Below are 24420 nucleotides of genomic sequence, written 5' to 3'. Positions count from 1 at the left end.
GCTAATATCAACGAGGCACACTGAGCTAGGCTAATATCAACGAGGGCACACTGAGCTAGGCTATATCAACGAGGGCACACTGAGCTAGGCTAATATCAACGAGGGCACACTGAGCTAGGCTAATCAACGAGGGCACACTGAGCTAGGCTAATATCAACGAGGGCACACTGAGCTAGTCTAATATCAACGAGGCACACTGAGCTAGGCTAATATCAACGAGGGCACACTGAGCTAGGCTAGTATCAATGAGGGCACACTGAGCTAGGCTAATATCAATGAGGGCACACTGAGCTAGGCTAATATCAATGAGGGCACACTGAGCTAGGCTAGTATCAATGAGGGCACACTGAGCTAGGCTAGTATCAATGAGGGCACAATGAGCTAGGCTAGTATCAATGAGGGCACACTGAGCTAGGCTAATTCAATGAGGGCACACTGAGCTAGGCTAATATCAATGAGGGCACAATGAGCTAGGCTAATATCAATGAGGGCACACTGAGCTAGGCTAGTATCAATGAGGGCACACTGAGCTAGGCTAGTATCAATGAGGGCACACTGAGCTAGGCTAGTATCAATGAGGGCACACTGAGCTAGGCTAGTATCAATGAGGGCACACTGAGCTAGGCTAATATCAATGAGGGCACACTGAGCTAGGCTATATCAATGAGGGCACACTGAGCTAGGCTAAATCAATGAGGGCACACTGAGCTAGGCTAATATCAATGAGGGCACTGAGCTAGGCTAATATCAATGAGGGCACACTGAGCTAGGCTAATCAATGGGGCACACTGAGCTAGGCTAATATCAATGAGGGCACACTGAGCTAGGCTAATATCAATGAGGGCACACTGAGCTAGGCTAATATCAATGAGGGCACACTGAGCTAGGCTAATATCAATGAGGGCACACTGAGCTAGGCTAATATCAATTAGGCCACTGAGCTAGGCTAATATCAATTAGGGCACACTCTGAGCTAGGGTTAATATTCAATGAGGGCACACTGAGCTAGCTAGTACTAATGAGGGCACACTGAGCTAGGCTAATATTTCAACCTTTGCCTGTATTCTTCGACCAGTCTTCTCACTTGGTCACGGTTTTTAACGGTTTATTTAAGTCTCACCTAGGCTTGTATGCAAACTTTGCTCTGGGGTCGTGGGAAGTTGTCAGGCCACAGTGATTTTGAGCTATCTGATTGGCCAGCGCGGTTAGGCCATCCTTTATTTAGCTCTCCTGGTCACCTGGGTAGGCGGGGTGTTAATCCCATCAGACTAATGAAATGGTTCAAAATGGGAACACTTTTTCTACCAGGCGCGCAGGGCTTCTGAATCAAATGCACCTTCCACCAACAGACAAGACGAATGGAAAAACAAAATATGAGCACAAGGCTTCTGAATCAAACGCACCTTCCACCAACAGACCAAGACGAAGGGAACGGACAAAATATGAGCGCAAGGCTTTATCATTGGCTTTTCCACAGAAATGTTTGGTGATCGACTAGTAATGCCTTGAAGATCGACCAGTCGATCTCGATCCACTGGTCAGTGACCACTGAGTCGGAGCGTTTGTCAAACACAAAATAGTATACTGTATCTGGTAAAGCAAGGCAAAAAGAGAGACTTGAAAGAGACTTTCAATAACTTATTTTTCTGAAATAATCAGTGTCATGGAATAGTTTAAAATGGCTGGATTTCGAACCATGATCAGAATGTTAGACCTATCCTATGTAAATGGAAAGCTCTGAGCCTAACCGCACACAATCACATCCCACATTGAGAACAATGAGGAGATTCTAATGAATCTGTTCCGGGCTCAGGTGAAAGTGAATTGCATTGGGTTTGGAACCCGGGGGGCTGCTTCCAGGGCTTGAACCAGGTGCCCCGCTCTGACCCACGGCCAACTCTGCTCAAAGTGATGTAAAGGAGAGAACATTATTTATAATAAGGGTTACATGGAGAATAGCAGACGTCTCTGATATGAAAATGGATGGTCCTTCCCTTCAGCAAAATATATTTGACCTAAACCCTCCCAGAATGCTTGAGGGTGGAAAAAAACAAGTGACCCCCCCCCCCCCCCCCATACACCCAAAATAACAATTAAAACAAAGTGGATAGCAGAGAGCGTCTACCATTTAACCTCACGTCTTGGACAGACCAGAGCCAATAGAGACGCAGTTTTAGGAACCGTTCTTCATCCTGTAAGCATTACATGACAACAAAGGAATTTTTTGATTGTGCAACAGGGCTTCGGGCCAGAAGATTCTGGGTTCGCAGACCACTATGGACAAGAGTAGGGGCGGAAAGAATCTGGTTAAATATTTAAAAGCATTGCATGAATCTATCATCGTTATTTGTAGGTCCAAGAATTTATAAACGTTTCAGGGAATTCTACATCGTTTGACACATTAGCGGAATCTTCCAGGCTAAGAACGGACTGAGAGACAGGCCTATGTGTTCCTCTTATCGTATTTCTCCAAGGCCAAATCACTGTGTCTTGTTTGCAACAAAACTGTCCCCATTTGCAAATAATCAAATCTAAGACTTCATTATGAATCTGAGCATGGTACTTTCAAAAGTTAGGCCTACCATTCCTCCCCAGACAGAGTAGGCCTACTGACCCCAAAAAATGTAAGCTTTAACCGGCTACTCTTCTTCCCGTGGCTTAACCCAATGACAGAGCTTAACCCAATGACAGAGCTGAACCCAATGACAGAGCTTAACCCAACAATAGAGCTTAACCCAACAATAGAGCTTAACCCAACAATAGAGCTTAACCCAACGACAGAGCTTAACCCAACAATAGAGCTTAACCCAACGACAGAGCTTAACCCAACAATAGAGCTTAACCCAACAATAGAGCTTAACCCAACAATAGAGCTTAACCCAACAATAGAGCTTAACCCAACAATAGAGCTTAACCCAACAATAGAGCTTAACCCAACGACAGAGCTTAACCCAACAATAGAGCTTAACCCAACAATAGAGCTTAACCCAACAATAGAGCTTAACCCAACAATAGAGCTTAACCCAACGACAGAGCTTAACCCAACAATAGAGCTTAACCCAACAATAGAGTTTAACCCAACGACAGAGCTTAACCCAACAATAGAGCTTAACCCAACAATAGAGCTTAACTCAACGACAGAGCTTAACCCAACGACAGAGCTTAACCCAACAATAGAGCTTAACCCAACAATAGAGCTTAACCCAACAATAGAGCTTAACCCAACAATAGAGCTTAACCCAACGACAGAGCTTAACCCAACAATAGAGCTTAACCCAACAATAGAGCTTAACCCAACAATAGAGCTTAACCCAACAATAGAGCTTAACCCAACGACAGAGCTTAACCCAACAATAGAGCTTAACCCAACAATAGAGCTTAACTCAACGACAGAGCTTAACCCAACGACAGAGCTTAACCCAACAATAGAGCTTAACCCAACGACAGAGCTTAACCCAACAATAGAGCTTAACCCAACAATAGAGCTTAACCCAACGACAGAGCTTAACCCAACAATAGAGCTTAACCCAACAATAGAGCTTAACTCAACGACAGAGCTTAACCCAACGACAGAGCTTAACCCAACAATAGAGCTTAACCCAACAATAGAGCTTAACCCAACAATAGAGCTTAACCCAACAATAGAGCTTAACCCAACGACAGAGCTTAACCCAACAATAGAGCTTAACCCAACAATAGAGCTTAACCCAACAATAGAGCTTAACCCAACGACAGAGCTTAACCCAACGACAGAGCTTAACCCAACAATAGAGCTTAACCCAACAATAGAGCTTAACCCAACAATAGAGCTTAACCCAACAATAGAGCTTAACCCAACAATAGAGCTTAACCCAACGACAGAGCTTAACCCAACGACAGAGCTTAACCCAACAATAGAGCTTAACCCAACAATAGAGCTTAACCCAACAATAGAGCTTAACCCAACAATAGAGCTTAACCCAACAATAGAGCTTAACCCAACAATAGAGCTTAACACAATGACAGAGCTTAACCCAACGACAGAGCTTAACCCAACAATAGAGCTTAACCCAACAATAGAGCTTAACCCAACAATAGAGCTTAACCCAACAACAGAGCTTAACCCAACAATAGAGCTTAACCCAATGACAGAGCTTAACCCAACAATAGAGCTTAACCCAATGACAGAGCTTAACCCAACAATAGAGCTTAACCCAATGACAGAGCTTAACCCAACGACAGAGCTTAACCCAACAACAGAGCTTAACCCAACAATAGAGCTTAACCCAACGACAGAGCTCTGAACGTCAAAGAAATTAAACAGTGATATTCCCATAATGCATCGGAGTCACATCTTTCCCAGGGTACTTTGCAGCTTGTTTCTAGCAGAAAGCATCGCCGTACCAAAGCCCTGTTATTGCTCACTTAGTATAATTAGATCTGTTTATAAGCTAACAATGGGTAGGCCTGTGCTTTTTACAATTTTCTTTCATAAAAGGTAGGCCTATGGCATACCCTCTCATAACCCCTCATATTTGAGTCTTGGTTTTAACTTAACAGCCCCTCAGTGACATGTAGGTAGGCTATTTAAAGAGTTTGTGGTGGGTGGAGGAATTGACTGACAAATCTCTGGATCTACAGTAGCAGCCTATAGTCTAATTGATTGTCCTGCAGTTGCTGCTTCAAGTTTCAGCTCCTTAATGTAAGGTACTTGAATCTGGCTTATTATGAGGTCAATAACTCTGATAAATACATAATGGGCAAGAAACATATTGTTTTTTTATAAAATCAAGTGTAGTAGTAGACAGCTATTAAAGTTGACCTCCAGTCTTCCTTCTCATCTTCGTGCTCTCCTTGTCAAACTGAACAGAACAGCCTATAGGCTAGTCCACGTGTAAGATAGTGAATTTATTTTGGACTAGGGCCTTAATCAAAATAAATAAATGGGAAGAAACCTTTGACTCTCGTCCCGAACTGCCATCATAGGCAGCAGACAGCACAGCCATTGGTTAAGCAGCACACAACACAGCCATTGGTTAAGCAGCACACAGCACAGCCATTGGTTAGGCAGCACTCAGCACAGCCATTGGTTAGGCAGCACACGGCACAGCCATTGGTTAGGCAGCACACAGCACAGCCATTGGTTAGGCAGCACACAGCACAGCCATTGGTTAAGCAGCACACAAACACGTTTTGGATCAGCAAGAGCAGAGTAGGCGGGGCTCAGGGTTGGAATATCCATTTCAGTGTTTAATGCAGCCTAGTTAAGCAATAAGGCACGAGGGGGTGTGGCGTATGGCCAATATACCACGGCTAAGGGCTGTTCTTAAGCACGACGCATCGCGGAGTGCTTGGATACAGCCCTTAGCCGTGCTATATTGGCCATATACCACAAAGCCCTTAGGTGCCTTATTGCTATTATAAACTGGTTACCAACTTAATTAGAGCAGTAAAAATAAATGTTTTGTCATACACATGGTATACGGTCTGATATACCACAGCTGTCAGCCAATCAGCATTCAGGGCTCGAACCACTCAGTTTATAATTGTATATATACCATACTAGCAGATATCTTAGAAATATAACTTTGCTCTGTGCTTCTCCCAGCATGCACTTAGTACCCTTTAGCCTATATAGGCTATGGATCATTTGATTGAGATCACACTAAATAGCCTATAGGTGAACTTGATATTGTGCACTCACCAGAGAATCATAGATGTGGGGTGGCATCGGGCACACATGGATATATAGCCTAATAAGCAACTATTTTTAAAACACAGAAATATTTACATTTAATCAATTACAAATTACATGACCATCCACTGGGCTACATAAAAATAAAAAAAATAAAAAATCCTCCCCTTGAATGAAATTGAAAAAGCAAGACCCTCCCCCATTTCCCTCCATTCTGTATATTTCGACCCATCCCCAATTACCCACTGGACAACAACTAGTTTAATCAACATTGTATCTACATCATTTAAATAAAAAAATATATGTAATTATGTTGAATCAATGTGGAAAACTGATTCGATTTGCAAAAAAAAAATCATCCATGTAAGTGTAACGATGCTTCGTGGGTGACTGTTGTTGATGTGTGCAGAGGGTCCCTGGTTCGCGCTCGGGTCGGGTCGAGGGGACGGACTAAGTTAAGTTATACTGTTACATAAGGGAATTTCCTCTTTTTTTCAGACAACTTTTTTTTAACCTAAATCCAATGATATAGTGATTTTTTTTTGTTAATTTCATGTTGAATTCAAGTTAGTTGACAACTCAACCAAATGTAAATCAAAAACTAGAAGTTGAACTGATGTCTGTGCCCTGTATCTAAGCACGTGGAGTAATGAGGATTCTGTGAATTAGTATTCTGTTTTCACATGTAAAAAGGATTGCTTTTGATAAAAAAAACGCTTTATCTGCCTTGCCAATAAAAACTCTTTTGAAAATTCAAACATATATTTTATGGAACAAAGATATTGTTGCCTATGTTTCTGGACGATGCATCATGTTGCCTTGACAACATGACAGAGTGGCGCAGATTACTGTTCTATTAGAGACCAGGAGCTCCTCCCGCACAGTTTAACGCCTTCACGTCACGGGCCATATACCAGTGCCCCGCGGCTCAGCATAATCGAATCCACCCATTGATTTATTTATATATAGATAGATACATTGCTTGAGAACGCCAGGACCAAGAGAAGCATGACCATTGAATTGATGGACTCTGCCGCCCTCGAGTGGGAGAAAGTTACAAGTGCTAGTTGTACAAGAGAAAACCACTCATTTGTTTCCCTGTGGAACATTCACTTTCTGGAAGCGTTTACCGGTTAATTTAAAGTAAACAGACAGGAAATGAGCAATTGTTTACATAAAAATATTTTGAAAGATTCTTCGACAAAAATGAATCATTATTTGACCTCAAACTTCCTAGAACGTAAACATCCTGCAATTTACAGCGCAGCTCTGATTCCTGATAACACTCAACTGGCAGTCTGGTGATTTGAGCGTCAGTGGCTAACAACAGAGGGAGGGCAGAGTGCACACAGCCAGCAACTCAAGCAGACTAACAGCTAGAAGAACAACAAAAGCTTTTGACTACACACGCAATATGGAATATCAGCATTGCCTGACAGAAGAATAGGGAATAGTCACTGGCAGCAGGACAACATTCTGGGGAACCGCAAGAGCCTCTTTTGTAAGTCTAGTTAGCTAGGTAATCAATTTTTTTTTTTATCTTGCTAGTTAACAAACACAGAAAAGCCAGAAGTGTAGTTCATTTTTAGCAATAAAAAAACCATGACATTTGCTAGCTAGTCACTGTCAACTGCTGCGAGTTGTTAGCTAACGTTGGCTAGTTAGTTAGCTTTCTCCAGGTAGCTAGCTAGGTCAAAACAGCTAGCTAACTTTAGCTAGTTGGCTAGCTAACGATAATTTATCTAGCTAATCTGCCTAAACACACGATATGTGTTCGCTAACTAGTTTACAAACATGAACAATTAGTAAGTAATTAACTAGTAAGTACCATTGTACGTTTTAAAATGTTGGCTTTCGTTGAAACAACTAAAAGTTGGATGATGAAGCTAACTAGGTAGATACAACAATGCTAGTTAAAAAACATGCCAGCCACTTGATATCCCGTAATGGCCTAAAATTAATCTTTACAGTCAAGTCTGGCTCTGGGCATTGCTACTTTGTCTGTTGTTGAATATCTTGGTTGCTACTGATTAGCAAGCAGTCAGGCGATGAACATGCAAACATGATCACCTTTGAAAAGGCAGTGCGAATGTGGACAGTGATTTGGTTGACCGTTTTTAGATAATAAATAGCTAGCTTGCTATCATGTTTGCCAAGTTAGTTGTACGTTCTTATCAAAGATTGAACACTAGTATCAACAAGTTGTCAAGTGACCCAGTGTTTCCAAGAAACGTGTTATTTCTAACTTCCGCCTTGGTACAAAATGTGCATAGTGGGCAGTATCTTCAACCTTTTTTGGGGAGGGGAGGACTAATTCGGGGTCTCAAATTACTGGTGAGAGTTATAATAATAGAAGACACAAGGTGCAATTTCGAAAATGTGTTAAGCCCATGTCAGCATTGAAATGTTTTATTGGTAGTCTAGCGTCCTGGTAATTTATCTAAGATTGTAGTATGGTCGAATTACCGACTAGGGTGGGGCCATTGATCATCAGTTATTATATTAAAAACGGCAAATATTTGCCTCCACCTTATGGAACAATTTGTCGAATTTCAGGAAATTAGCTAAAACTTTTTGGGCTTGCAGGACCCATAAGACCCATAAGCCACTGCAGCCCCTCATGAAGAGTTCTGTTTTTGTTTTTTTTGCGTCCCCAACCCCCATCAAAGTTGCCCATCCCCGAACTAGATGATGAGAAATCTCTAGCTACCACGAGACTGACACAATGTCATGAAACCAGGCCAGATCCAGCATAGACCTCCAAACCGTTTGACAGTTCTAATAGCTAGGGTACCTGCCACCCGCTATTCATGAATGTTCAAATCAGATTTATCACGTTACATAACTGGAAGTCACTCAACATCTCATGCAGCATCAGAAAAACTAGGGGACTTCTAAGAATTGTAACTTGTGTTAAGAGACTAACAATGAGTACATCTCACCTGCCCAGACCTGCGTGCTCACACCTCCATTCATACTGCCTGCATTGTTGTTTGCCACTTGGCCTTAAATTGTATTGAATTTGTTTTTCTCGGTTGCCCAGGCTATTTCAATAATTAGATTTGTTCTGTTGTGTCAATGATGATGATGGTGGATTGATTGACTTCCACATTGTAAAGTGAAAGTGTTTTTTTTCAAGATGAGAAGAGAATCGTCTAGCCCATTGGGTATCTCACTAGATCTTTTCACATCCAATATTTTCCAGAAGTGATCTAATTGGTCAAATGAACAATTAGTGGAGAGAATTTTTTTTCTTCAGAATTTGTCTGTGTGTAAACAAAGCAGAAGAAGTGACTGTTCAATGTTGGTTTGACCAATCGGAATCTCTGCTTCCTGATGGACTGGGATGTGATCACGCGGACTGGGATGGGTTCCAGGTTGCCTCTGAGAATAACATTGACGTGTACACTGACTCAGTGACTTGAGTTCATCAGGAAGTGCATAGAGCAGTGGTCACCAACCGGTCGATTGAGATCGACTGGCCAATCTTCTTCAAGGCATTCCTAGTCGATCATCAACCATTTCTGTAGAAATTTCTGTTTTTCAATTCGTCTTGGGCTGTTTGCAGTAGGTGGACTTGATTCAGAAGCCCTGGGCGCCTGGTAGACAGTGTTCCCATTTTGAACCATTTAATCACACAATATAACCATCAAAAACAGCCCCAACAGGTCCCACAATAAAACCATCAAAAACAGCCCCAACAGGTCCCACAATATAACCATCAAAAACAGCCCCAACAGACCCCACAATAAAACCATCAAAACAGCCCCAACAGGTCCCACAATAAAACCATCAAAAACAGCCCCAACAGGTCCCACAATAAAACCATCAAAACAGCCCCAACAGGTCCCACAATAAAACCATCAAAACAGCCCCAACAGGTCCCACAATAAAACCATCAAAACAGCCCCAACAGGTCCCACAATAAAACCATCAAAACAGCCCCAACAGGTCCCACAATAAAACCATCAAAACAGCCCCAACAGGTCCCACAATAAAACCATCAAAACAGCCCCAACAGGTCCCACAATAAAACCATCAAAAACAGCCCCAACAGGTCCCACAATAAAACCATCAAAACAGCCCCAACAGGTCCCACAATAAAACCATCAAAAACAGCCCCAACAGGTCCCACAATAAAACCATCAAAAACAGCCCCAACAGGCCCCACAATAAAACCATCAAAAACAGCCCCAACAGACCCCACAATAAAACCATCAAAACAGCTCCAACGGGTCCCACAATAAAACCATCAAAAACAGCCCCAACAGGTCCCACAATAAAACCATCAAAACAGCCCCAACAGGTCCCACAATAAAACCATCAAAAACAGCCCCAACAGACCCCACAATAAAACCATCAAAACAGCCCCAACAGACCCCACAATAAAACCATCAAAAACAGCCCCAACAGACCCCACAATAAAACCATCAAAAACAGCCCCAACAGGTCCCACAATAAAACCATCAAAACAGCCCCAACAGGTCCCACAATAAAACCATCAAAACAGCCCCAACAGGTCCCACAATATAACCATCAAAAACAATCACAAGACAATCACATTGAATATGTGGAGGCTGAGCAGAGTAAACAAACATTATGTAACGTGCCTAGGAAGAGTTACAAAATACAATAACTTGGTTTGTCACATGAATTCCCAAACGTTAGCTAGTAGCATGTTTTGTCATTTGTACTGCTGAGTGGAGTTGAGGTTTTAATACAGTCTGTGCCTTTGTAAGACAAAACAATATAGTCATAGTCTACACTGTGTACATGTCTTTAATCTATTACAATACACATTTGGTACTGTCTCCTACAGCCTGTCTGGGTACTGTCTCCTACAGCCTGTCTGGGTACTGTCTCCTACAGCCTGTCTGGGTACTGTCTCCTACAGCCTGTCTGGGTCCTGTCTCCTACAGCCTGTCTGGGTCCTGTCTCCTCCAGCCTGTCTGGGTCCTGTCTCCTCCAGCCTGTCTGGGTACTGTCTCCTCCAGCCTGTCTGGGTACTGTCTCCTCCAGCCTGTCTGGGTACTGTCTCCTCCAGCCTGTCTGGGTACTGTCTCCTCCAGCCTGTCTGGGTACTGTCTCCTCCAGCCTGTCTGGGTACTGTCTCCTCCAGCCTGTCTGGGTACTGTCTCCTCCAGCCTGTCTGGGTACTGTCTCCTCCAGCCTGTCTGGGTACTGTCTCCTCCAGCCTGTCTGGGTACTGTCTCCTCCAGCCTGTCTGGGTCCTGTCTCCTGTCTCCTACAGCCTGTCTGGGTACTGTCTCCTGTCTCCTACAGCCTGTCTGGGTCCTGTCTCCTGTCTCCTACAGCCTGTCTGGGTACTGTCTCCTACAGCCTGTCTGGGTACTGTCTCCTACAGCCTGTCTGGGTACTGTCTCCTACAGCCTGTCTGGGTACTGTCTCCTACAGCCTGTCTGGGTACTGTCTCCTACAGCCTGTCTGGGTACTGTCTCCTACAGCCTGTCTGGGTACTGTCTCCTACAGCCTGTCTGGGTACTGTCTCCTACAGCCTGTCTGGGTCCTGTCTCCTACAGCCTGTCTGGGTCCTGTCTCCTACAGCCTGTCTGGGTCCTGTCTCCTACAGCCTGTCTGGGTCCTGTCTCCTACAGCCTGTCTGGGTCCTGTCTCCTACAGCCTGTCTGGGTCCTGTCTCCTACAGCCTGTCTGGGTACTGTCTCCTACAGCCTGTCTGGGTACTGTCTCCTGTCTCCTACACTCTGTCTGGGTACTGTCTCCTGTCTCCTACACTCTGTCTGGGTACTGTCTCCTACAGCCTGTCTGAGTACTGTCTCCTACAGCCTGTCTGGGTCCTGTCTCCTGTCTCCTACACTCTGTCTGGGTACTGTCTTCTACAGCCTGTCTGAGTACTGTCTCCTACAGCCTGTCTGGGTCCTGTCTCCTGTCTCCTACACTCTGTCTGGGTACTGTCTCCTGTCTCCTACAGCCTGTCTGGGTACTGTCTCCTGTCTCCTACACTCTGTCTGGGTACTGTCTCCTGTCTCCAACAGCCTGTCTGGGTACTGTCTCCTGTCTCCTACAGCCTGTCTGAGTACTGTCTCCTACAGCCTGTCTGGGTACTGTCTCCTACAGCCTGTCTGGGTACTGTCTCCTACAGCCTGTCTGGGTGCTGTCTCCTACAGCCTGTCTGGGTACTGTCTCCTGTCTCCTACACTCTGTCTGGGTCCTGTCTTCTACAGCCTGTCTGGGTACTGTCTCCTACAGCCTGTCTGGGTACTGTCTCCTACAGCCTGTCTGGGTACTGTCTCCTACAGGCTGTCTGGGTATTGTCTCCTGTCTCCTACACTCTGTCTGGGTCATGTCTTCTACAGCCTGTCTGGGTACTGTCTCCTACAGGCTGTCTGGGTCCTGTCTCCTCCAGCCTGTCTGGGTACTGTCTCCTGTCCCCTACACTCTGTCTGGGTACTGTCTCCTACAGCCTGTCTGGGTCCGGTCTTCTACAGCCTGTCTGGGTCCTGTCTCCTACAGCCTGTCTGGGTCCGGTCTTCTACAGCCTGTCTGGGTCCTGTCTTCTACAGCCTGTCTGGGTCCTGTCTCCTACACTCTGTCTGGGTCCTGTCTCCTACACTCTGTCTGGGTCCTGTCTTCTACAGCCTGTCTGGGTACTGTAGAGATGTCTCCTACACTCTGTCTGGGTCCTGTCTTCTACAGCCTGTCTGGGTACTGTCTACTGTCTCCTACACTCTGTCTGGGTCCTGTCTTCTACAGCCTGTCTGGGTACTGTAGAGATGTCCCCTACACTCTGTCTGGGTACTGTCTCCTACACTCTGTCTGGGTCCTGTCTCCTACACTCTGTCTGGGTCCTGTCTCCTACACTCTGTCTGGGTCCTGTCTTCTACAGCCTGTCTGGGTACTGTCTCCTGTCTTCTACAGCCTGTCTGGGTCCTGTCTCCTACAGCCTGTCTCCTGTCTCCTACACTCTGTCTGGGTCCTGTCTTCTACAGCCTGTCTGGGTACTGTCTCCTGTCTCCTACAGCCTGTCTCCTGTCTCCTACAGCCTGTCTCCTGTCTCCTACACTCTGTCTGGGTCCTGTCTTCTACAGCCTGTCTGGGTCCTGTCTCCTACAGCCTGTCTGGGTACTGTCTCCTACAGCCTGTCTGGGTACTGTCTCCTACAGCCTGTCTCCTGTCTCCTACACTCTGTCTGGGTCCTGTCTCCTACAGCCTGTCTGGGTACTGTCTCCTGTCTTCTACAGCCTGTCTGGGTACTGTCTCCTACAGCCTGTCTCCTGTCTCCTACACTCTGTCTGGGTCCTGTCTCCTACAGCCTGTCTGGGTACTGTCTCCTGTCTCCTACAGCCTGTCTGGGTACTGTCTCCTACAGCCTGTCTGAGTACTGTCTCCTACAGCCTGTCTCCTGTCTCCTACACTCTGTCTGGGTCCTGTCTCCTACAGCCTGTCTGGGTACTGTCTCCTGTCTTCTACAGCCTGTCTGGGTCCTGTCTCCTACAGCCTGTCTCCTGTCTCCTACACTCTGTCTGGGTCCTGTCTTCTACAGCCTGTCTGGGTACTGTCTCCTGTCTCCTACAGCCTGTCTCCTGTCTCCTACAGCCTGTCTCCTGTCTCCTACACTCTGTCTGGGTCCTGTCTTCTACAGCCTGTCTGGGTCCTGTCTTCTACAGCCTGTCTGGGTACTGTCTCCTACAGCCTGTCTGGGTACTGTCTCCTACAGCCTGTCTCCTGTCTCCTACACTCTGTCTGGGTCCTGTCTCCTACAGCCTGTCTGGGTACTGTCTCCTGTCTTCTACAGCCTGTCTGGGTACTGTCTCCTACAGCCTGTCTCCTGTCTCCTACACTCTGTCTGGGTCCTGTCTCCTACAGCCTGTCTGGGTACTGTCTCCTGTCTCCTACAGCCTGTCTGGGTACTGTCTCCTACAGCCTGTCTGAGTACTGTCTCCTACAGCCTGTCTCCTGTCTCCTACACTCTGTCTGGGTCCTGTCTCCTACAGCCTGTCTGGGTACTGTCTCCTGTCTCCTACAGCCTGTCTGGGTACTGTCTCCTACAGCCTGTCTGAGTACTGTCTCCTACAGCCTGTCTCCTGTCTCCTACACTCTGTCTGGGTACTGTCTCCTACAGCCTGTCTGAGTACTGTCTCCTACAGCCTGTCTCCTGTCTCCTACACTCTGTCTGGGTCCTGTCTTCTACAGCCTGTCTGGGTACTGTCTCCTGTCTCCTACAGCCTGTCTCCTGTCTCCTACACTCTGTCTGGGTCCTGTCTTCTACAGCCTGTCTGGGTACTGTCTCCTGTCTTCTACAGCCTGTCTGAGTACTGTCTCCTACAGCCTGTCTCCTGTCTCCTACACTCTGTCTGGGTCCTGTCTTCTACAGCCTGTCTGGGTACTGTCTCCTGTCTTCTACAGCCTGTCTGGGTACTGTCTCCTGTCTTCTACAGCCTGTCTGGGTACTGTCTCCTGTCTCCTACAGCCTGTCTGGGTACTGTCTCCTGTCTCCTACAGCCTGTCTGGGTACTGTCTCCTGTCTCCTACAGCCTGTCTGGGTACTGTCTCCTGTCTCCTACAGCCTGTCTGGGTACTGTCTCCTGTCTCCTACAGCCTGTCTGGGTACTGTCTCCTGTCTCCTACAGCCTGTCTGGGTACTGTCTCCTGTCTCCTACAGCCTGTCTGGGTACTGTCTCCTGTCTCCTACAGCCTGTCTGGGTACTGTCTCCTGTCTCCTACAGCCTGTCTGGGTACTGTCTCCTGTCTCCTACAGCCTGTCTGGGTACTGTCTCCTGTCTCCTACAGCCTGTCTGGGTACTGTCTCCTGTCTCCTACAGCCTGTCTGGGTACTGTCTCCTGTCTCCTACAGCCTGTCTGGGTACTGTCTCCTGTCTCCTACAGCCTGTCTGGGTACTGTCTCCTGTCTCCTACAGCCTGTCTGGGTACTGTCTCCTGTCTCCTACAGCCTGTCTGGGTACTGTCTCCTGTCTCCTACAGCCTGTCTGGGTACTGTCTCCTGTCTCCTACAGCCTGTCTGGGTCCTGTCTCCTGTCTCCTACAGCCTGTCTGGGTCCTGTCTCCTGTCTCCTACAGCCTGTCTGGGTACTGTCTCCTGTCTCCTACAGCCTGTCTGGGTACTGTCTCCTGTCTCCTACACTCTGTCTGGGTCCTGTAGACATGTCCCTATTGTGAGCAGAACAGGATGGTAGTAGGAGCATGTCCCTGCCCACTGCCCTGTGCCTGTGTGCCCACAACGACATAACAACATATGGCATCGGTGGAGTCCAAGTCCACAATGGGTCTTATGGTTAGTTCCAAATGGCACCCTATTCCCTATGTAGTGCACTACATAGGGAATAGGATTCAATTTGGTCCTGGGCCCTGGTCTCAGGGTGAGGACAGTTGGCTGAGGGAAGCAGGAAGCCCCTGGTGATACTAGAGGAAGTCTTGTCCCTCTCTCTCTCTCTCTCTCTCTCTCTCTCTCTCTCTCTCTCTCTCTCTCTCTCTCTCTCTCTGTCTCTCTGTCTCTGTCTCTCTCCCCTCTCTCTCTCTCTCCTCTCTCTCTCTCCCCTCTTTCTGTCTCTCTCTCTCCTCTCTCTCTCTCCCCTCTCTCTGTCTCTGTCTCTCCTCTCTCTCTCTCCCCTCTCTCTCTCTGTCTCTCTCTCTCTGTCTCTCTCTCTCTGTCTCTCTCTCTCTGTCTCTCTCTCTCTCTGTCTCTCTCTCTCTCTCTCTCTCTCTCTCTCTCTCTGTCTCTCTGTCTCTCTCTGTCTCCCCCCCCATGAGATAATCTGGCACGGTGAGCCAGTCAGAAAATAGCATTAGCTCTAGCAGAACAACACGGTGTATGGGTGGAAAGGAGACTTGTGTGGAAGCAGCCTCTCCTCCTCCTCAGTCAGGGCTTTTATGGTTTGGACTTGCAGTTAGTCAGTTAGGCTACTCTTCTCCCCCTGTTTTGTTGTTGGTAAGTTGGCTGGTTTTGTAGGATTCAATGATATTGTGTTTGTTGTCAATAGAAAAGCTTGTTGTTAGGATAAATCAGATTGACAGTTGAAATGTGACAGTCTTTAGCTAAAGCCATTTTTTTTTCTGGTTAACCTATGTTTGGTTTGAGACATCCTGTTGTTGTTGAAATCTGGGTCGCGTTCAGTAGAGACCAATGTTGTGGAATGTAAAGACAGAAATATATAGCCTAAAACATACATACCTCTGAGTTAAGGAATCATTTAGATTAAAGGAATGTTATTCCATGCGTTGCACCCTCCTGAATGTTATTCCATGCGTTGCACCCTCCTGAATGTTATTCCATGCGTTGCACCCTCCTGAATGTTATTCCATGCGTTGCACCCTCCTGAATGTTATTCCATGCATTGCACCCTCCTGAATGTTATTCCATGCATTGCACCCTCCTGAATGTTATCCCATGCATTGCACCCTCCTGAATGTTATCCCATGCATTGCACCCTCCTGAATGTTATCCCATGCATTGCACCCTCCTGAATGTTATCCCATGCATTGCACCCTCCTGAATGTTATCCCATGCATTGCACCCTCCTGAATGTTATCCCATGCATTGCACCCTCCTGAATGTTATCCCATGCATTGCACCCTCCTGAATGTTATCCCATGCATTGCACCCTCCTGAATGTTATCCCATGCATTGCACCCTCCTGAATGTTATCCCATGCATTGCACCCTCCTGAATGTTATCCCATGCATTGCACCCTCCTGAATGTTATCCCATGCATTGCACCCTCCTGAATGTTATCCCATGCATTGCACCCTCCTGAATGTTATCCCATGCATTGCACCCTCCTGAATGTTATCCCATGCGTTGCACCCTCCTGAATGTTATCCCATGCGTTGCACCCTCCTGAATGTTATCCCATGCGTTGCACCCTCCTGAATGTTATCCCATGCGTTGCACCCTCCTGAATGTTATTCCATGCATTGCACCCTCCTGAATGTTATTCCATGCATTGCACCCTCCTGAATGTTATTCCATGCATTGCACCCTCCTGAATGTTATTCCATGCATTGCACCCTCCTGAATGTTATTCCATGCATTGCACCCTCCTGAATGTTATTCCATGCACTGCACCCTCCTGAATGTTATTCCATGCATTGCACCCTCCTAAATGCGAGCATGATGTATTGTTATGGTCTGATGGAATCACAAACCTAGAACTAGTTCCATTTCTTTGGCTGTAATTTCCTCTCTATCTTCTCTGTCTGCTCTTAGGCCCAGTTCTATTTCTTTGGCTGTAATTTCCTCTATCTTCTCTGTCTGTCCTTAGGCCCAGTTCCATTTCTTTGGCTGTAATTTCCTCTCAATCCTCTCTGTCTGTCCTTAGGCCCAGTTCCATTTCTTTGGCTGTAATTTCCTCTCTATCCTCTGTCGGCCCTTAGGCCCAGTTCCATTTCTTTTGGCTGTAATTTCCTCTCTGTCCTCTATGTCGGCCCTTAGGCCCAGTTCCATTTCTTTGGCTGTAATTTCCTCTCTATCTTCTCTGTCTGCTCTTAGGCCCAGTTCCATTTCTTTGGCTGTAATTTCCTCTCTATCTTCTCTGTCTGCTCTTAGGCCCAGTTCCATTTCTTTGGCTGTAATTTCCTCTCTATCTTCTCTGTCTGTCCTTAGGCCCAGTTCCATTTCTTTTGGCTGTAATTTCCTCTCTGTCCTCTGTCGGCCCTTAGGCCCAGTTCCATTTCTTTTGGCTGTAATTTCCTCTCTGTCCTCTATGTCGGCCCTTAGGCCCAGTTCCATTTCTTTTGGCTGTAATTTCCTCTCTATCCTCTCTGTCTGTCCTTAGGCCCAGTTCCATTTCATTTAGCTGTAATTTCCTCTCTATCCTCTCTGTCTTCCCTAAGGAGCTTCGGTATGCTGTTCTTCTGCTGTCGGTCAGGTTGAATATCACCCAAACACCTTCAGGTTGAAGCTCCTCCTGGTAGAATCTGAGGGGCGAGATGGGGAACACGGCCACGAAGTTCCGCAAGGCTCTGATCAACGGTGACGAGGGTCTGGCCTATCAGCTGTACGAGGGGAGCCCCCAGTTTAAAGAGAGCCTGGACCCCAACACTTCATATGGCGAACCCTACCAGCATAACACTCCTCTGCACTACGCCGCCAGGCACGCCATGACACGACTCATCAGGTGAGGACATGACGGATACCTGTCTCCCTTTTTAAAATATATACAGTGTTACCTGACCCTCTGGCCCATCTACCTGTATGAAGTCATCTGACATTTATGAGTCATGAAATGTGTTTAACAACCTGAAATATGAAAACGGGGGAAAGAACCTGGGGAAAATGTTTTATTTAACAAAGAAGCTAAAACTGTACTTCCCTCTGTGTGATGGGGTTATAGCAAGGTTTCCTAACGTGATTTTATTTGGCCGCCCAAGTTTTCTGAGCAAAAACTAAACATATACACCACCGGTCAAAAGTTTTAGAACACCTACTCAGGGTCTTTCTTTATTTGTACTATTTTCTACCGTGTAGAATGATAGTGAAGACATCAAAACTATGAAATAACACATATGGAATCATGTAGAAAACCATTAAAAAAAATCTAAATATATTTTATATTTGAGATTCTTCAAATAGCCACCCTTTGCCTTGACGACAGCATTGTCTGCTCCTGCAGTTTTGTTGTGCAACCTTACGTTTCGTCCTGACTGTCTTTCGTCTGGACCCAGCAACAAACAGCGTGTTTGGTTTCACCGCTAATTCAATGTATTTATCTGGCCGTTTGTTTAACCTTTTTATTTATCCAGCAACAGCCAGTCAGCTGAGATAGTAGCATTTAGGTTACCGTGACGACTTGGAAATGACATTCAGTTGATTGTTATTATCCCCAAAGGACAAAATGGTGGCAGCGAGTTGCACGCAAACAAAGCACAGACAGACGAAAACATGCTTTAAAAAAAAGTGATTAAATTAAGCGGTTCGTTTTTAAAAGATTACTTGTCAAGTATTAGAAATGGGGATTGTTTTTCCCTTTTTTGTTTTCAATGGCTTTTCAAATGGGAGTTATTCACCACTACGTTTAGCTGTATAAAACACCTTTTTAGCTGTATAAAACACCTTTTTAGCTGTATGAAGCACCTTTTTAGCTGTATGAAGCACCTTTTTAGCTGTATGAAGCACCTTTTTAGCTGTATAAAGCACCTTTTTAGCTGTATAAAGCACCTTTTTAGCTGTATGAAGCACCTTTTTAGCTGTATAAAGCACCTTTTTAGTTGTATAAAACACCTTTTTAGTTGTATAAAACACCCTTTTAGCTGTATGAAGCACCCTTTTAGCTGTATAAAGCACCTTTTTAGTTGTATGAAGCACCCTTTTAGCTGTATGAAGCACCCTTTTAGCTGTATGAAGCACCCTTTTAGCTGTATGAAGCACCCTTTTAGCTGTATAAAGCACCCTTTTAGCTGTATAAAACACCCTTTTAGCTGTATAAAGCACCTTTTTAGCTGTATAAAGCACCTTTTTAGCTGTATAAAGCACCTTTTTAGCTGTATGAAGCACCTTTTTAGCTGTATGAAGCACCTTTTTAGCTGTATGAAGCACCTTTTTAGCTGTATGAAGCACCTTTTTAGCTGTATGAAGCACCTTTTTTAGCTGTATAAGGCACCTTTTTAGTTGTATAAAACACCTTTTTAGTTGTATGAAGCACCTTTTTAGTTGTATAAGGCACCTTTTTAGTTGTATAAAACACCTTTTTAGCTGTATGAAGCACCTTTTTAGCTGTATGAAGGACATTTTTAGCTGTATGAAGCACCTTTTTTTTTAGCTGTATGAAGCCTATGTGGTAGCAGCTATTCCCTGCTCTCTGTGTCCAGGATGGGGGGGAGAGAGTGTTGTGTGTCTCTCTGTCCCATCTGCGCCTGCTAGGAACCATCTGTTAGACACGTCACCGGAATGTTCCACCCTACAACTGAGCTACAAGCCTCCTGCACTCTCTACCGCTGTAGTTCTATAGCAGGACACCAACACCTATAAAGCCAGGGTCGTGTTCATTAGGCACCAAATAGGCACCAAACAGAAGAAATCCTACTGAAACATGGAGTGACAACCTGGACTGTAGGGTGTCACTACTAGTTCCTCCAGTCTCTAACACCAGGGGCCCCTGTTACAATACGTTAGATATCCTACTGAAACAGGAAGTGGACTGCAACCTAGACTGTAGGGCTCCTCTACTAGTTCCTCCAGTCTCTAACACCAGGGGCCCCTGTTACAATACGTTAGATATCCTACTGAAACAGGAAGTGGACTGCAACCTGGACTGTAGGGCTCCTCCACTAGTTCCTCCAGTCTCTAACACTAGGGGCCCCTGTTACAATACGTTAGACATCCTACTGAAACAGGAAGTGGACGACAACCTGGACTGTAGGGTGTCACTACTAGTTCCTCCAGTCTCTAACACTAGGGGCCCCTGTTACAATACGTTAGACATCCTACTGAAACAGGAAGTGGACGACAACCTGGACTGTAGGGTGTCACTACTAGTTCCTCCAGTCTCTAACACCAGGGGCCCCTGTTACAATACGTTAGATATCCTACTGAAACAGGAAGTGGACTGCAACCTAGACTGTAGGGCTCCTCTACTAGTTCCTCCAGTCTCTAACACTAGGGGCCCCTGTTACAATACGTTAGATATCCTACTGAAACAGGGAGTGACAACCTGGACTGTAGGGTGTCACTACTAGTTCCTCCAGTCTCTAACACCAGGGGCCCCTGTTACAATACGTTAGATATCCTACTGAAACAGGGAGTGACAACCTGGACTGTAGGGTGTCACTACTAGTTCCTCCAGTCTCTAACACTAGGGGCCCCTGTTACAATACGTTAGATATCCTACTGAAACAGGAAGTGGACTGCAACCTAGACTGTAGGGCTCCTCTACTAGTTCCTCCAGTCTCTAACACTAGGGGCCCCTGTTACAATACGTTAGACATCCATCCTTCCTTCCTTGTTGCATTGAGTTAAGCACAGATCTGTAAATGATTTGGACAGGTGGAAGCCAAGGTTACCATTATATTACTTCTACTGACCCAGCCAGTTCAGATAGGTGATCACTTCAAAGGAGGTGTCGGCATGGTAGCCTAGTGGTTAGAGCGGTCGGCATGGTAGCCTAGTGGTTAGAGCGGTCGGCATGGTAGCCTAGTGGTTAGAGCGTTGGGCATGGTAGCCTAGTGGTTAGAGCGTTGGGCAGGTAGCCTAGTGGTTAGAGCGTTGGGCAGGTAGCCTAGTGGTTAGAGCGTTGGGCAGGTAGCCTAGTGGTTAGAGCGTTGGGCAGGTAGCCTAGTGGTTAGAGCGTTGGGCAGGTAGCCTAGTGGTTAGAGCGTTGGGCAGGTAGCCTAGCGGTTAGAGCGTTGGGAATGGTAGCCTAGCGGTTAGAGCGTTGGGGAGGTAGCCTAGTGGTTAGAGCGTTGGGAATGGTAGCCTAGTGGTTAGAGCGTTGGGCAGGTAGCCTAGTGGTTAGAGCGTTGGGCAGGTAGCCTAGTGGTTAGAGCGTTGGGCAGGTAGCCTAGTGGTTAGAGCGTTGGGCAGTTAGCCTAGTGGTTAGAGCGTTGGGAATGGTAGCCTAGTGGTTAGAGCGTTGGGAATGGTAGCCTAGTGGTTAGAGCGTTGGGCATGGTAGCCTAGTGGTTAGAGCGTTGGGCAGGTAGCCTAGTGGTTAGAGCGTTGGGCAGGTAGCCTAGTGGTTAGAGCGTTGGGCAGGTAGCCTAGTGGTTAGAGCGTTGGGCAGGTAGCCTAGTGGTTAGAGCGTTGGGCAGGTAGCCTAGTGGTTAGAGCGTTGGGCAGGTAGCCTAGTGGTTAGAGCGTTGGGCAGGTAGCCTAGTGGTTAGAGCGTTGGGCAGGTAGCCTAGTGGTTAAGCGTTGGGAATGATAGCCTAGTGGTTAGAGCGTTGGGCAGGTAGCCTAGTGGTTAGAGCGTTGGGCAGGTAGCCTAGTGGTTAGAGCGTTGGGCAGGTAGCCTAGTGGTTAGAGCGTTGGGCAGGTAGCCTAGTGGTTAGAGCGTTGGGCAGGTAGCCTAGTGGTTAGAGCGTTGGGCAGGTAGCCTAGTGGTTAGAGCGTTGGGCATGGTAGCCTAGTGGTTAGAGCGTTGGGCAGGTAGCCTAGTGGTTAGAGCGTTGGGCAGGTAGCCTAGTGGTTAGAGCGTTGGGCAGGTAGCCTAGTGGTTAGAGCGTTGGGCAGGTAGCCTAGTGGTTAGAGCGTTGGGCAGGTAGCCTAGTGGTTAGAGCGTTGGGCAGGTAGCCTAGTGGTTAGAGCGTTGGGCAGGTAGCCTAGTGGTTAGAGCGTTGGGACTGGTAGCCTAGTGGTTAGAGCGTTGGGACTGGTAGCCTAGTGGTTAGAGCGTTGGGCCAGTTTACCGAAAGGTTGCTAGATCGAATTCCCAGAGCTGACAAGGTATAAATCTGTCATTCTGTCCCTTGAACAAGGCAGTTAACCCACTGTTCCCCGGTAGGCCGTCATTGTAAATAAGAATTTGTTCTTAACTGACTTGCCTAATTAAATAATATTCCATTTAAAAAAAGGAAGCACACGAGGCATTTCTGAAGGATTCCAACAGGATGTAGTTCTATATCAGGGTACCCGTTTCTATAAAGCTACTACTTAGTGCTATACATTATATGAAGGTTTAATAGGGCGTGATAGTGTGTGTGTGTGTGTGTGTGTGCACGCCTGTGCCTATGCCTGTGCCTGTGTCTGTCTGTGTGTGTGTTATTTCTCTAGGACAACTTGCAATGAACTACATTGACGCGGAGACTCTCATTTTGTCCAGCATTCTTCATCATACTGTTATTTTACTTAGGAATGCGACTCAAATGGCTTCCTATCCTCTATGTAGTACACTTCTTTTGACCAGGTCCCCTACATACACAGACTTGGTGTTTTTGGCTGGATTTATCAGAGTAGCTGTGTGTACTCCTGTTTCAGCACTCTTTGAGTTCATCACACGCTCAGAGAGACCTTTAATTCTATGTTGTTATTGGTAATCGATTGTTGGCCGTCAATACTGGTGTCCGTGGTCCTCTGTAAGCTTGTGGTTGGTTATTACTGTGGACATGGGGGTTTTCTAGACCGTAGAGAGGATAAATGAGTCAAACGGTTAAAGTCAGATAAGAGTGTTTTCATCATAACAGTGGAGTTGACAGTAGCCCCTGGCCTAACCATTACTGTAGAGAACAACCGCCATCTTGTCTGTTTAACTGTTCCCACAGGACTGCTACTCTGAGCGACCGCCGTGCACCACCAGCAAATTGATATTTCACTTTGCCGAACCATGATGAGTACGAGCTGCGGGTTCTCTGTGTCCACAGCCTCTGGAAGGCTACTCTGAGTCAGTGGGAGAATCTCAATTTGCTCACGTCCTCTCTCCTCACTTCCTTCTCAAAAACCCGATTTGGAGGAGAAGGTCAGAAGGAAGGGACCTCTGGCTTTCACATCCAAATGGGTTTTGAGAATGCATTTGAGATTCTCCCATTGACTCAGAGTAGCCTTCCATCAGCTTACCAAAGGTTGAACCACTGTAGAAAACTGTGTGTCCGGTAGCTCGGGGGCTGTCAATGAGTAGCTCTCAAGTAGATACTGAGAAATAATCACTAGGCCTTAATACTACATGATTAAATCTGTAGATAAAAAAATAAAACACCATTTTAGATTTTTTTTTTGCTATCTATTTTCCCCCTACATCTATCGGTTAAATCACATTATTTAAATGTTTTCATTCAGTTACTAAAGTAACAGTCCTGGCTGAGTCCCATATGCGCTTCGCGGTTACGATGTCGCCTGTATACGTCTACGGGCAATGAAAACATGAAAAAGCACAGGATATTTGTACCTCGATAAAATGGCTCTGCTTTGGTAAGTAATATATCCACCAAATAAGCCATTTCTACCATTGTCACTTTTTTATTTATTTAAATACAGGAAAACGATTTGGTGGAATGTGCTCAGAAAAAAATTGAAGCCAACGTTAATTTACTTTGTCTCCAGTGTTCCATAGTCCTACATGTTGACTCTAGTGGTCCGTAGTCCTACATGTTGACTCTAGTGGTCCATAGTCCTACATGTTGACTCTAGTGGTCCGTAGTCCTACATGTTGACTCTAGTGGTCCATAGTCCTACATGTTGACTCTAGTGGTCCATAGTCCTACATGTTGACTCTAGTGGTCCGTAGTCCTACATGTTGACTCTAGTGGTCCATAGTCCTACATGTTGACTCTAGTGGTCCATAGTCCTACATGTTGACTCTAGTGGTCCATAGTCCTACATGTTGACTCCAGTGTTCCATAGTCCTACATGTTGACTCTAGTGGTCCATAGTCCTACATGTTGACTCTAGTGGTCCATAGTCCTACATGTTGACTCCAGTGTTCCATAGTCCTACATGTTGACTCTAGTGGTCCATAGTCCTACATGTTGACTCTAGTGTTCCATAGTCCTACATGTTGACTCTAGTGTTCCATAGTCCTACATGTTGACTCCAGTGTTCCATAGTCCTACATGTTGACTCTAGTGGTCCATAGTCCTACATGTTGACTCCAGTGTTCCATAGTCCTACATGTTGACTCTAGTGTTCCATAGTCCTACATGTTGACTCCAGTGTTCCATAGTCCTACATGTTGACTCTAGTGTTCCATAGTCCTACATGTTGACTCCAGTGTTCCATAGTCCTACATGTTGACTCTAGCGGTCCGTAGTCCTACATGTTGACTCCAGTGTTCCGTAGTCCTACATGTTGACTCTAGCGGTCCGTAGTCCTACATGTTGACTCT

At 46.1% G+C, this 24420-nt stretch overlaps 1 protein-coding gene across 1 annotated transcript in view; it reads left to right on the top strand.

Moving 5' to 3' along the window:
• The first annotated feature begins 7022 nt into the window (after positions 1-7022).
• Positions 7023-24420, top strand: part of LOC120035299 (ankyrin repeat and IBR domain-containing protein 1-like) — a 39572-nt gene continuing 22174 nt past the window's right edge. Inside the window, exons 1-2 of the mRNA XM_038982085.1 lie at positions 7023-7175; positions 17504-17787. Coding sequence (XP_038838013.1) covers positions 17600-17787 — 188 coding nt within the window. The 5' untranslated portion in view covers positions 7023-7175; positions 17504-17599. The remainder of the gene's footprint in view (positions 7176-17503; positions 17788-24420) is intronic.

The sequence above is a fragment of the Salvelinus namaycush genome, unplaced genomic scaffold, assembly GCF_016432855.1.
Source record: "Salvelinus namaycush isolate Seneca unplaced genomic scaffold, SaNama_1.0 Scaffold1017, whole genome shotgun sequence".
Taxonomy (NCBI): domain Eukaryota; kingdom Metazoa; phylum Chordata; class Actinopteri; order Salmoniformes; family Salmonidae; genus Salvelinus; species Salvelinus namaycush.
Note: the sequence above shows the minus strand (reverse complement) of the source record. Positions and strands in the feature narration are given on the sequence as shown.